At 38.9% G+C, this 14,344-nt stretch overlaps 1 protein-coding gene across 1 annotated transcript; it reads left to right on the forward strand.

Annotated features, from left to right (window-relative positions):
- Window positions 1-329: 329 nt before the first annotated feature.
- Window positions 330-13,938, forward strand: LOC137025115 (neoverrucotoxin subunit beta-like). The gene is made up of 3 exons (XM_067393146.1): window positions 330-420; window positions 11,763-13,460; window positions 13,904-13,938. The coding sequence occupies exons 1-3, from the start codon at window positions 330-332 to the stop codon at window positions 13,936-13,938; spliced, it is 1,824 nt and encodes a 607-aa protein (XP_067249247.1).
- Window positions 13,939-14,344: the final 406 nt, after the last annotated feature.

Genomic DNA, 14,344 nt, shown 5'->3' on the forward strand with positions numbered 1-14,344 from the left:
ATGAAAGCAACAGAAGTTAAATTACATCCAGTTTATCAGCAACACAGCGCACGAGTGTGAATCCCGCGATATCCGCCTTTGATCTCGTAGGTTCTGATCCACTATGAGAACAGAGAAATGTCCGTCTTGTTCGCGCTTTTTTCACTCCTCCCCTCACTGCAGCCGCCTACTCTCGGCTGAATTTCAGGCGAGCATCTCAAACAAGCCTATTGACTGAGTTTGATTGTCATTTGCTTTCATCATGTTTATCAACACCAGCAGATCATGACATAGTCATTATTAAACTTTGAATGTATAAATATCCCCATTCATTGTTATTTATTGCAGTCATGGCATCAAAATCCATTGAAGTGGCAGCTCTGGGAAGACCTCTGTATCCTGGTATGCTGTATGACTGCCGCAGTGATACCTTCATTTCAGGTGCTGTAAAATGCTTTTTATTCCCTTTTTCACCCAAATGTGAATCAACAAAACAGTACATGTGTGGTCATTTGGAGACATAAGATGAAGCACACAAATATTAACCCTCAGGGGTCTGACGGTTTTTGGGGCTCTGGAAAAGTTTTGATATGCCCTGACATTTGTTTTTTTTTTTGTTTTTTTTTTTCAGTTGTTCATAAACATATCAATGGCATAAGTGTCATGACACCAGTGGTGTAGTCTAGTTGTTTGTAGTGAGTATACTGTGATTTTTACCTCACAGTCTGTCACCTCTCACCCGTCCCAGAGCGACACCCCATAAGCACCAGCACACTCACTAATGCATATAGTGTGCATCTGATCTAGGATACATGTAATTGAGAGCTTTCTGAAAGATTATGATTATGATTATGTGTGTGTTATCAACATGTCAATTTATTATCAGCAACACAATACTTTAACAGCCCATGACATTCACAGCTGGAGAGACTGGACTGATTTTCTACTGTTTGGTGTCAATCACGATCTAACTCAGCCAGTTAAGAGCTACATTTAGCCTTAGATATTATATGAATATGGTCCCTGGAGCACAGGCTTAATCAGCTGTCAAGTGTCAATGCACATTTAAGAGTGAAAGTGACAACTATTATTACACTGTAAGAAATGCTGGGTCAAAAACAACCCAAGTCAGGTTGAAAATGGACAAACACAGCAATTGGGCAGTTTAAGTTAACTATTGTGTAAAAATTTCTGTATTGCTTGCTTAAAATGAACCCAAAATATGTTGGAAATTAACACTTATTGAAATGAAATATAATATTTAAACAATAAAGCTTTTATCACTGCATGTGCTGTGTGTTTAACCTACATTTTTCTGCGTATCCAATTTAAGTTCCGGTTCGGTTTAAGGGCAGGTCCGGTTCCAGAATCAAATCATTGAGGGTGCTTCTGAAATAAGTGAGGGTGCTATAGTAAAGTGCAGATGTAATGTATAATCAACAGCTCCACCATAATAAGAATAGCAATGTGTAGTGAGACATTTGTCATTTTACAAATAATTGGAAGAGAATTTCAAAAATATTGATACAAAAATTCTATTATTTTTCTAGTCTGCATTTACATTGCTTATTATTTTTATTATTACATATTTTTGTCCTGTGTTATGGTTATGGTAGCAATTTTGAGCATGAATCCTGCATTTATATGTAGAAATCACTTCTGAAACTGAGTGCAATTGGACATCGGTTCTCTCAAGGCATGAAAAACAAAACTTATATGTAATACATTCAGAATTTTAATATAAAGCATGCAAAGAGAGTCATTGTGAGATATAGGCTACATGAGTATTGTATCTTTTGATATAGTTCATAAAATAAAACGGTACGTTTTGAAATCATAATTGCAGTGCATTGCTTTGTTTTAAACCCCCAACATCTTACTTAAACATTCTTCATTAAACCGCACTTATCCAGTTGTTTGTAATAAGCTATGTCAATTAAAAATAAATAAATAAAAAATGAAAAGTAGTTTCAATTAGCTAGCTACTTTTTGATAGTAACTTGTAGTGTAGCTAACTACTTTTTCAGAAGGGTAGCTTGACTGTAGTTTATGAGAAGCTTGTAGCTTGTCAAACTACAGTTCAGAGTAGCTTCCCCAACCACTGCACGTTTGTGTGCATTTGTTTTGTCATTTTAGTGGAAAGAATAGAACCTCCGCGACAGCGCTAAGCGGGTCCGTGTACCTTTTGGATAATTTTTCTTGTTTTTGTTTTAGAAATGGATTAACAAAGAAACCATTCATTTATCACATATTCAACCCTTCTCATCAACATAAAATAAACAAATCTCAAGTCATTTTTCATAGTTCATATTTTTGTTTTATTCACACCTTGTTCTAATCCGCCAAAAAAAAAAAAAATGGAAAAACAAAACCAAAATGGATAAACATCTTAAATATTTGATCTCTACATGGGTGGGAATAAAACACCCCTTTCCACTGATTGGTTCAGCTCCATGCAACAGAATAGACAGTGACTTGATACATTTGTACGGATTATTACAGAGTTTATTGCAACTACATTTAATCTCGTTTTCATCAAACAGCCAGACTAATAAATGGCTCGACACAACCCGTACCAGAGCAGAGTCTAGACCGAGCTTTCTTCTGTATACACATAAATTGTTGTGAAATACTAATTTATCGTATTAAATGTTAATTTACGTAGCATCTGCTCTCACAACTACCCCTAGCCTACCTATTTGGCACACCGCTGTTTTATTTAGCTGATCAACTCTTGAAATCTGTGTGCCAAAACTGTACGACTCACTGGACAGCGCAGAGAGAATGTAGTTGTAGTGAAGGGCAGAGCAGCTGTCCTGCCTGTTGTTTTAAACAATACACTGACATCAATTAATACTCAGTGTTAATGAAATAAACTTACTCAAAACAAGGTTTTATGTATTTTTTTCTGCCAGCTAAACTTCTAAAGCGAAGTCACAGATCATTGTGCCACGCTCAGCATAGAGTCTTTGAACAAATCGATTGAGTGATTCACCAGCCATACGGCCCTTTTATTACTAATGAATCAGCGTTTCGAGTGAATCGATTGAATAAAATGACTCATTATGTGTTCGCTGTGTGAATGCATTTATGGACCTCTCTGAGCAGCATTAAATTGTGTAAAAACATCTAAACGCAACTTCAAATTTATTTAAAAAATGTTGGTATTTTGCTTATTAATTCATGATGGTGATAGATGGCAATAAATATAAATATAAATCTCTGGTTCTATTGTTCAGAGTGTTATTTCATAGTCTACCCAAAACAAGTAAATGAACGTCAAGAACGCCGCATTAAAAGTCTTCTGTTTTCAGTTAAAAAGGTGTCATTTAAGTTAATAATTAGTGATTTTTACAACAAAAGTGATTCAATCAAAAACTTTAGCTCGATTTTAACTTTATCTTAGAGCTGCTGTAAAGCCAAAACAAACTGTCTATTAATTTTCCTATTATCACAGTGAAGCTGCTTTGAATCAACCTGGTTAGTAAGAAGCGCTATATAAATGAAGATGACTTGACTTGACCCCTGAATCAATTCTGCTCTGCGCTTCAGTACAATATCTTATACATTCTCCCTCCGCGCTGTCCAGAGCAATAAACTCTGTAATAATCCGTACAAATGTACAAAGCAACTCTGTAGCACTAAAGTGCATGCTTGCAGATAAGATCAATCTGTTCCTGTTCTGGAAGTGGTGAGTTAAGATTCTTGAATTCAGATAATAAGTGTGCAACAAATGTTGGGAATGGTTCTCCTTAAGCTTGAACGCGGTCAAGAATACCTCTCCACACCCGCTCTTGGTTATCCGAAGGAAGAAATAGAAATAGTCTTGAACAGGGTGCAGAACTGTGTCCAAGATGTAACGTGTGAACTCAGTACTATAAATCACTTCCTGGACTCTTTAGCTAGGAAACGTGGCAATTCAAGCAAAATTTGAGCATCACTGAGACCCAAAGAAGTTCTGTAGGCATTCATGAGAAGAAGCCAGTCATCAGGTTGAACTTTTCCATCGTTCACAAAAACTTGGGGTTCCAGTCTCGATTGGTGCAAGACTGAAGCCAAGGTTCTGGTTGCATTGTTCAATTCAAGAGAACTTTGAGCCAGGCCAAAAGCTTTTTCCGTTCTGGCGTTCATTGCCCCTTCAAAGGACTGAAGTCCGTGTTTTTGACCAGTTTGTGCTTGAGCGAATGGGGTTGACGAAGCAACAGGCCTGATTTGTGAAGGCAACTGGTATAAAGGAGGTATGTTCAAGTTTTGTGTGCAACTGTCAATAATACCTCTCTGTAGATCAAGAGACTCACTCAGGCATTTCCTCAGCATCGCCACTTCCTCCTTCAATGACTCAAGCTGCGTCTCCAGGGGATCTGCTGTTGCTGGCACTCTCAAAGCATGCAGATTGGTCAGTTAACTTAAAAGTCTCGTCCTCAACATGTCTGTTCATTGCAACAAAATCAGTTTGTGTCAGAGCAATATGAAATTCAAAGCAATAAATCAGAGAAATGATATCCAACATTAATGTTGAACTTGTATCAATTTCTTGTATGTGCATAATATAGCAACAAAGCAATTATAAACAGAAAAACTAACCATATAATAAATGTGTTGTGCAAAAAAAAAAAAAAAAAAAAAAAAAAAGTCAAATTCCCGATTACCTCAACGAACCACAATCCTACGTGCAGATTAAATCCACGGAAATTGTATCCATAACGACATAAATCCACTAGAATGTATAGAAATATCAGCAGCGTCACTCACACAAAATGTCCGCTGCAGCGTCGGGCAGTTCACTCTGTACGCACTGGAATAGGCCTCGAGCAGACTCACGCATGTCGAAGAGGAAGATTGCAGTATTTTCGGCGTCACTCATCACAAACCAGTTCTGCATCCGTGCAAACCTCTTGAATTTAGACAGACTTCACAGAGTTCACATAGGTGTAACTGGCAATTACACAACCGACTCTTTATTCCCCATGGAACTTGTGTGACTGTCTGTCACGAATGTTGTGCCATCCACAGCATTACTTGCTAAACAAAATAAATTAAAAGGAGCAACAGAAAAAGACTGAAAATAACCCGCATACATGCAGTGCTCGGATAAAGAGCTCAGAACCCAAGAGGCGACACTTTGATAATTTTTGGGTAACAGTCACTAGATGGCACTCCAGTAGCGCGGCCGCCATTATGGGGTGAAAATACTAACTGGACCATTGAATCCTTCACATCTTACGCACCCAAAAATCAGTGAATTTCACTGCCAAATCAGAAGCGCAATAGAACAGTCAGCAGTAAATTATATAAGACAATACAACATTTACTGTAGGATCATACATGTTTTATTTTACCAGTTGTGGAATCCAACCATTCATCCATCTGAGGTAACGTAGTAACTTTACGAATTATTATTTTACTGTTAATAAATGTGTAAATTTAAGATCATCATGTTTGCAGTGAACAATATATTTCAGACCTAGTGTAATAATATCTAGGTCTGAATTGAAATAGCTATATTGTACGTTTTAATGGATCACGCTACAAACATAATGATCTTATAATACATGATGCATTGCTGTGTCCGTTATCCCATGATTCCCACTTTTGGACACTTTTGCTTTAACGGACATTAGACAACACTGCAAAATCAAGCTCTTATATTCATATATTTATTGTCCAACATTCCCAATTTTTCTGATGCATGTCCTTAATTTGATTTCATATGTTGGTAATAATTCAGTGTTTTAAGCCTTTTAAAGATTTTGAACCCAAACTGACTGGGTTTCTAGAGAGCAAAGATTTGTGAAAAAAGTGGAAGACTTAAACACAAAGAGTGTAAAATAAACTGATGATCACTAGTGATAGTATTTTATTCTGTGTTGTCATCATCCAGGTTGGATTTCAGCTTTAATGTACGTTTTGTTTTATCAAAGCAGCTGATATTGCCACAGAAACTAGTGGACTGTGAGTCGCTTTCACCCCAGAATGGCAGAAACGCAGGGCTGCTGCTGGAGCCGGTGTTTCAATGGAACGTTCTACTGAGTGTCGCTTCTTGTCAGTGTTTATTCTTTGGCTCAGATCACACATACATTGCAGATCAACAACAGTTCAACTGGAGCGCGCAGTTCTTAAGGGGGTCACACTATATTTCTACTCGTTACAATATGTTTTATTCTTTTTAACGTCCCGATTTGACCAGCAGTTTAATAAAGTCTGCTGGGCAGCGGTTCTCTTCATTTTTGGTGCTACCCATCCTCTCTCATTCAAACAGAGCGCCACTCGCATTGTTTCGGTGAAAGTGTGACACATTGGTTAGACGTTAACTATCGGTTCAATGGAGGGGGATTATTTTTTGTCTGATTTATTATGACAAACTCATATTTGATTAGGAACATAATTATTGTTACAAAATAAATTAATTCTACATATTTTTCATCTGATCTACTGTGATTTTCATGCTGAAATATTGGGGGGTTGTGATGGATTTGAATATTGGGGGGTTACCTAAGGTTTATTAATGGTCATGTTTAGGTTAAAATATAAATGTAAAAACATAATAATTTAACGGATTACAATTAATCAATTAATTAATGTTGTCTTTTTTAGGCATTTTGATGCGAGTCATTCTGTTGACGCCAGTGGAAAAGGCACTTATAATGAAGCTGGACTCAGGCAGGGATCCAAGTGCAAAGCTTTATTAAAAGTGAGCGTGGTCGTACAGGCAGGGTCAAACAGGAATAACAGAGGCAGGAAGAATCGTGGTCAGGATACAGGCAAAGATCAGGACAGGCAGATATCACTCACAGGTCAGGATACAATAAACAATCCAAAAGGTCCAAAGGGCAGGCAGCAGGGAATCGTAAATGGTAACAGACAGGATCGGCTACAGACAGGCAGACAGAATATAAATGCTCAGAAATGTCACACAGGGTAAACGACTTTGCGATCAGTTGGTGAGTGTGTGAGTCTTTTATAGTCCAGGTAGTGTGCTAAGCTGTATGTGGCAACAGGTAATAGTCTTGCATAAGAAAAGGGTCAATGTACTTTTTTGTACTTTTTTGTTTTTTAACCACGCCAAGAAAAACAAAAAAGGAACGGTTGTTGTATTTTTAAATACTATGGTGAATACCAACATTTAAATTAAAACCAAATACACAAATTTCATGTGCCCAAAATAAATATGGACTTCTTTTCAGTTTTTGTTTATGATGTTTTGCATTTTTATAAACCGAAATTAAAAAAGTACAGATTAAAGTCGAAGAAATGTCAATTTACAAGTTTTCTTTTTTTTAAAATTGTTGTTTCTCCCACACTTCCAAGAGCCATGTCTTTGAAACATGATAATACTTGACTTGATTTCTATCCCATTCTCACTCACGAGGGGGTCCGATACTGCCGCATGTCCAAGAGATGCTATAGGCTACTGGCGGCAAACCCGTCCAGCAAAGAGAGACATTGTAAGTGCTTAACGTGAAAAATAAGCGCTTGATGTGGCTTACTAGTGATATTGGAGGAGCAAATTATAAGCAGCCCGCTATGAACACAATTAATAACACGTTAAGCATTTTTTAAGCATTTTTAGAAAATAAAACACAGTTATGAAGAAAACGCTTAATACATTAAGACACTGATATGAAATGACCAATAAAAATGTGCAGACAAGCAGGTCAGGCTTAATATGAAGGCAAAGCACTTACAATGTTCAGCGTTTTCCACTTGTAGAAAACCGTTATAAACGCTTAACATGAAAATATTTTCCTTACACTATTTTTACGTTTTTATGTTGCCATTGTCTTAGCCTTAGATGCTGTTGATGACAAGAAAATGTCAGAGAAAATAGTTTCTCCCTGGTTGTTTTAGTTGGATTAAGCCACGTAAAGCGTTAATGTCCCATCGACACAGCCGTAACGCATTGCTTTCAATGAGAATTGAGAAATATTTCATGTCAAACCTCCACTGAGGTAAAGGGTATGTGAATTTTCTCTTCATGAAAATCACATATTGGGGTATAATTTTGTCATCACAAATGTTGGTATATTTTCAATTTGAACAGCATAGCATAGCTATAAAGTGACTCCTAATCCCAAACAATTTCTCAATATAAATATAAAACACAGAGCCAGATGAAAAAGTCACAGTAATTTAGATTGAGTCGTTTCATATAAAACAAGTAAAAAGCACAATGACGGGATTGAGACCACAAGTGGGAACTCGATAATGTTAGAGCGCTAAACAAGAGGTTATAAGGTTTAGAAATGTAATAGTTAGGTTAAAATATAAATGTAATTTAACGCAGAGTCCTGCACGGGTCCATTTTTGGAGACCCGCCCCCGCTCGTACCCGCGATAAATCACACACGCTAAAATCATTCCAATTAAAGTGCTTTATTTTTTATCTTGCACCTCTCTCAGCATCACAACATGGGCTAATGAAACAGGCTAAAGTGCGATTTGTTTTGCGCCATTCAAGTAGCCTACCATCGGCACCTATGGAACCTGATAACTATACGCAAATAGACCTATAAATGAAAAAAAAAAGAACAAGAAAAAAATACAACCTGAGCCTGTCGCTCACAAACAATAGCCTATAGGCTTATGCCTATGCATTTACTTTTCCTTAAGTTTACTGTGCCGGGGAGAACATGGAGATTTTTTTTAATTCCTGTTTTGGCAGGTGGAAAACTGATCAGAACATGTTTTTTCTTTTTTTTTCAAATAAGTATTTGTACTTCGTTAAATTCCACCACTGAAGACAAGTAGCATATATTAGTTTGTGATTGAATAGCTTACCTTTCACAAGACGCCGTGCTTCGCTATGAACTCCCATAATTTCACCATGGTCTGCCAGCAGCTTCAAGCTTTTCAACTTTGGATGCAAGAACATTGCTAGCTTGTGCAAGAGATGCAGCTCAAATTTCTCAGTTAATTTTGAGACACTTTTCTTTAAGCGATGACAATGTCATACTGTCGGTAGAAGACGGTTGAAGGTGATGTCTGAGGCACTCCAACCACACAGCTGTCAAGTAAATGGTAGGAGTTTTGGATGCTTTCAGGGCTTTGTGAATTTTTTGGCACGATTCAAAGAAGCCACCAATGTCATGCAAAGTCTCCTTGCTCATGCAGTTTAAACTGTGTTCTTCGTCACGTTCCTCTAGAAGAGCCAGGCTTCGTACTTGCTGCTAATGGAGTCCAGCATCGAGTGAAGCGAGTTCCGTCGCGTCTCCACGGATGCTTTCAGTGTTTTTTGCAGACGATTCTGGAGATGTGAGGGCTTAAAGTAATTCACAAGCGACTTAGCGGACTCAATGACACCAGATACCTCTTCGCCAAACAAATCGTCCTCAGCAGGTTTCCCAAGTGTGGTATGCAATACTGTGTTCAGAATATGTGTTGCACAACTCAATCTCGTGGCTGTGCAGAGAGCCGCAACAATGTTTGCACCTCTGTCAGTTACGTACACTAGTTTGGGAAAGAACTCATCCAGTCCAAATTTGCGGACTGCTTGGACGATGGCTGGCCTGAGGTTGTCAGCTGTTTTACGTAAATTGCTGTCCCATTCAGCTGTGCAGAGCACTCGCTCCTGCAGTTACCAATTGCTTTTAATATAATGTATTGTCACATAGAGAGATCCAATTTTTCGGAAATTATCCGTCCACAAATCCAGCGTCACAGCCCCGTTGCTCTCGGTCAATTGTTCCCTCAGCTCCGGAATTGTCTTTTATCCTCTGCATATTTAGTGATCCTACAGGAGACAGTAGTTGGATCGGGCAGAAGCTGACGCGCATCCACAAGGCTCGTGCCCCAGTCTCAATTAAGCCCTGTGCCAGTTTCAAAAATCCATCGCCGCACACAGTCTCAAATGATCTAATGTCTCGGCACACAAATTGCACAGCCAATTGCGTTATCGCCTCCTTGTCTTCCCCTCTTGGAGGTTTGTAGCCTTTGGCAAAGTACCTGTAAATTGTCGCACTGGCAACCCCTGCTGTGCTCCTGCAAATCTCGACATGTTTCCTAAGAGAAGACGTGCCCAGCTTCCGGCTATCAAACGCCAAAACTTTATGGCATGTTTTGCAAGCCGCAAAGCCGCTTATGATGTTATTTCCCTGATCTCGTATTACACCACACTTTCTCCACACATCCGATTTTGCCTTTAAAGACTCGTTGTCAACAATTTTATATACTCCACTCGCCAACTTTTACTTCATCCATAGCTACTCCTGCAACGCTCGCTCCAACTAGGCTACGAGAAGCAGCAACAGTCGCACTGTCGCAGTGGTGGTGACGTGATGGGTCAAATGTCATATCGTTGTTGCGTATGTGTAATGGTAATTTAGACATACAAATATTGCGCATATTTTTCATCCGCGCAACTACCCGCCCACAAGGAGTTAATTATCTGCCCGCATCCCCACCCGTGAATTTTAGGAATATCACAATCCACCCATTTTAGCCACTTTCATGCGGGTACCTGCGGGTACCCGACCCGTTGCAGGACTCTGATTTAACGAATGAAAATGAAATCAATGTAATTTAGGCAGGCTCTTGAAGAGAGTCTGCTGACGTCAGAGGAACAGGCACTAGAGGCCGCTTTAGCGTCTGTGTGTATGACGAGAAACACTGTAAATTAAATTTAGCATTTGTACATATTAAAAAACAAATTGTATATCATTTTTATTATTTTTCACAAAATAATAATCTTGCATAAAGAAAATTAGCTTGTATCTGCTAATTCTATTCATCAGTGTTAAAATAAAAAAAACAAACAAAGAAACCGAATTTTTCATATTTCATTTCTGGTTTAAAAAAGGAAAAACGAATGGTCGCAAAAGTACATGGACCTAAAAATCATAATTTTTGATATCAATAATTACATTGTGAATTTTTGATATCAAGAATTCATTTGGCACTAGTTGAAACGTCAGTTCTTGATATCAACAATTTAATTGCTACTAGTAAAAAATGTAAATTTTTGATATCTGAAGATGTATTTCTGATATCAATATAAAATGGATTTGTTACTAGTAACAATCACATTCATGATATCAGAAAAGAACAATCAAATTATTTATATCAAAAACTAACATTGTGACTAGTAGCAATTCACTTGTTGATATCAAGAAAAGATATTTGATAACATCTCAAAACAATGAAAAGCACATGAAACTGACTAAGCTTGATTCGTTTTTCCGAGCTGAAGCACCGCGGGTGTTGACTCTGTTGCATGTTTCACCTCAGAATTTGTGTCTGATAGAAAGCACTCTGTGGGCGTGGCTGCATTAGTGGATAATGAGCTGACTCGCAAATGTCTGACAACCTTCTCTTTTCAAATAGATTACATAAGCAGAAAATTTGTTTTTGATTTGACTTACACGGTTTAAAACCTGACATTTCAATGTTCATTTAGACGTATGTCTCATTTTTGTGTGATTAGTATTCACTAAGTTAGTTAATTTTATGAGAACTATAAGAATGGACTTCCTTCGGAGAGAGACGGCAGATCACGCTTCATGTTAGTTTTTTTTTGTATTTTGAAAAAATCACAACATTTTGTTTTTACTCTGAGTGTACACAAATAAAAGATATTTTACAGAGTATAATGGTATTTTTTTTTGTCCAAAATTGAAGAATTTTGAGTGTCTTTCACACTGATTAGAAAAAAAGCAAGTGTGTGTTGCCGGCGCCACCGCCGACTCCAGAGTGTTGAATTATTAGTCTTATAGATACAACATCAGCATGTTTACTTCGACAGTACATTGTGTCCTCATGTGTAACTCTTGAAGCCATTTCTCATTTCAGGTGTTACTCTGTGGGATAAGAAGTCACTGAGTGAAGATTTGGACAGTCATCCACAGCCCATGACAGATTTGAAGTTCAGTAGCTCCGACTCTCTCTCTGATAAGTCCAGTCTCCTGGATGTAAGTGGTACCCTGAAGGCCAGCTTCTTGGGAGGGCTGGTGAAAGTGGAAGGATCTGGCAAGTTTCTCTGTGACACCAAATCCTCAAACCAACAGTCCAGAGTTACAATGTATTACAAAGAAACCACAAGATTTGACCAGCTCACCATGTCCCAGCTAGACCAGATCACCAATCCTCAGGTGTTTGACCAGAAAACTGCCACTCATGTGGTCACGGCTGTACTGTACGGAGCTCAAGCCATCATGGTGTTTGATCTGATATTTTTAGAAGAGGAAAACAAGCAGGAGATTGAGGGAAAACTGAATATCATGGTCAAGAGCATTCCTAAATTTTCTACTGAGGGAAAAGGAGCTCTAGAAATGACAGATGGGGATAAGAAAATGGCTGAGAGCATCACATGCACATTTTATGGTGATGTCCACCTTGAGCAGAACCCAACCACTTACATGGAGGCCCTGGAGGTGTACAAGAAGATCCCAGATATACTGAAGGGAAAACCAGATAATGCAGTTCCAGTAAAAGTCTGGCTCTATCCTCTTTCTCTTCTGGATAAAACAGCAGCTAAGTTGGTGAGAGAAATCACCACACGTCTGGTTTCCAACACTGAAGGTATAATAGATGGGCTGTTAGAGGCAGAGAGGAGATGCAACGATCTCTCCAGAAAACCACTGGTTAATGTTTTCAGAGACATCAAAGAGAGGCTCAGTTCATTTCAGGGCTCTCTTAACATTTACAAATCAGTGCTCACAAAAGAAGTGGCCAAGGTCTTGCCTCCTATACGAGGAGGAGGGATGGACGAGAAGTCACTGGAAGACATCCTGAAGATCCACTACAGCTCCCCGTTCAATGCTGACAAACTTAACCAGTGGTTAGATCATGCAAAATCTGAACTTAACCTCTTGAGTACTCACACCAAGATGCTGGAGGGAATTAAAACTGAAGACTCAGACCGTCTCGACTCCATCATCCTTGATCCTGATATTGATGTTGTGGTGTGCCTTACTTTCACATCTCTGAAGTATGAGGACCAGGATCTTTCAAACCTGAAGGAGTTTCTGGAATCTGATGTGTTTAAAGAGCTAGGTGTGGGAATGAAAACTTACTCTAGCATGTTAGCATCAGAAGAGTGGTTCAACAAGCCTGATGTGAAATCAGAGATGAAAAAGAAGTTACATCTTTTCAAAAGTTTTTCAGAGGCTAACAAAGATGAAAAGAGATACAGATTCATTATTTCTGCCATCTCCGATCCATCCAGTCCAGGCTCCTCCATCTATCTGTATGAAAAAGGGAAGCTAACAAACAAAAGGTTCCAGCCCGTGTCGAAGCCTCCCCCACCAGAAGTGAAGGAGGTCCTGGAGCGCAGTGTGTCCCTGAAACTGCAGAAGTCCCCGACTGGAGAAACTGTGCAGTACAGAGTGGAGTACAAGCAGGTGAAAGAGGAACAGTGGCTTGTCAAAAACACACCTGATGAAAACTTTACTCTGACTGGATTGGAGTTTGGAAAGCAGTACTTGATCCGCTACAGGATTGTGGGTAAAGTGGGAGTGAGTGAAGCGAGTGACACTATCGGCCCCATAGGTAAGTGCCTTATGCACTTTTTTGCATTAATCTTTATCTTTAATTATATATTTTGACAACCATATTACGTAATAGGTGTGGCTATTAATAAATGTGTAACATGTTGAAAAGTGTTTCCCATTTTACTGTGATATGATGAATGATATGATATATGAAGCTATTATTTCCTTCCTTCATGTTGTTACAAATAGTCCTAAAGCGTCTGTCTGTCTGTCTGTCTGTCGTTGTTCGTATTACATAATACTGTAATAAAGACAAAGTCACAGTTGAATCTACATTGTCAAATAGCAAGAGTTGAAAAACAACAAAACGTCCACTTACAAAACATTATTTTGTGTGCTTAAAATGTGTGCTTTTTCTTTCTACAGGTTATTGTTTTAATTTTAGTTTTAGTATAACATTGTAATACTATATTGTAATACAACTAATGTTCTTATGTGTAGGAAGGAAGGGGACAGGGTCGGCGTTCAACTGCTGACTGAGCTTTATTTCAAGAATTAGAAACGTCCAACAAAAACTGTGCAAGGCACAACAGCAAATAAAACAATCCACAAAGGGCTTCACTCCAGTCACGGCATATACAATCCACAAAGGGCTTCACTCCTGGTCACGGCTGTACAATCCACAAAGGGCTTCACTCCAGTTAGTCGTGCACCAGCTGCTCAGTCAGCAGTTCCCCTCTCTCTCCCGACTCCTGCTTCTCGCGGCGTTTTAACCTGTCTCCGCGCCAATTACTGAAATGAGAAACAGGTGTTCGTGATTTACATTTAACTCGCTCACTCACCAAAGATCTCCCGATGCTCTCTCCCGCCGCAGACCTCGCTGAACCACGCCCCCCTCGCCACATACCCCCACCGCCCGACTCAGGCCGGGGAGCCGTCAAG

This window comes from Chanodichthys erythropterus, chromosome 8, assembly GCF_024489055.1.
Source record: "Chanodichthys erythropterus isolate Z2021 chromosome 8, ASM2448905v1, whole genome shotgun sequence".
NCBI classification, from domain to species: domain Eukaryota; kingdom Metazoa; phylum Chordata; class Actinopteri; order Cypriniformes; family Xenocyprididae; genus Chanodichthys; species Chanodichthys erythropterus.

Bases quoted from the DNA above. Each gene is read 5' to 3' on its own strand.
- LOC137025115 (XM_067393146.1), top strand. From the start codon at position 330: ATGGCATCAAAATCCATTGAAGTGGCAGCTCTGGGAAGACCTCTGTAT. The intron at 421-11,762 runs GTGCTGTAAAAT...TTCTCATTTCAG, and splicing joins CAGTGATACCTTCATTTCAG to GTGTTACTCTGTGGGATAAG. The intron at 13,461-13,903 runs GTAAGTGCCTTA...TCTTATGTGTAG, and splicing joins TGACACTATCGGCCCCATAG to GAAGGAAGGGGACAGGGTCG.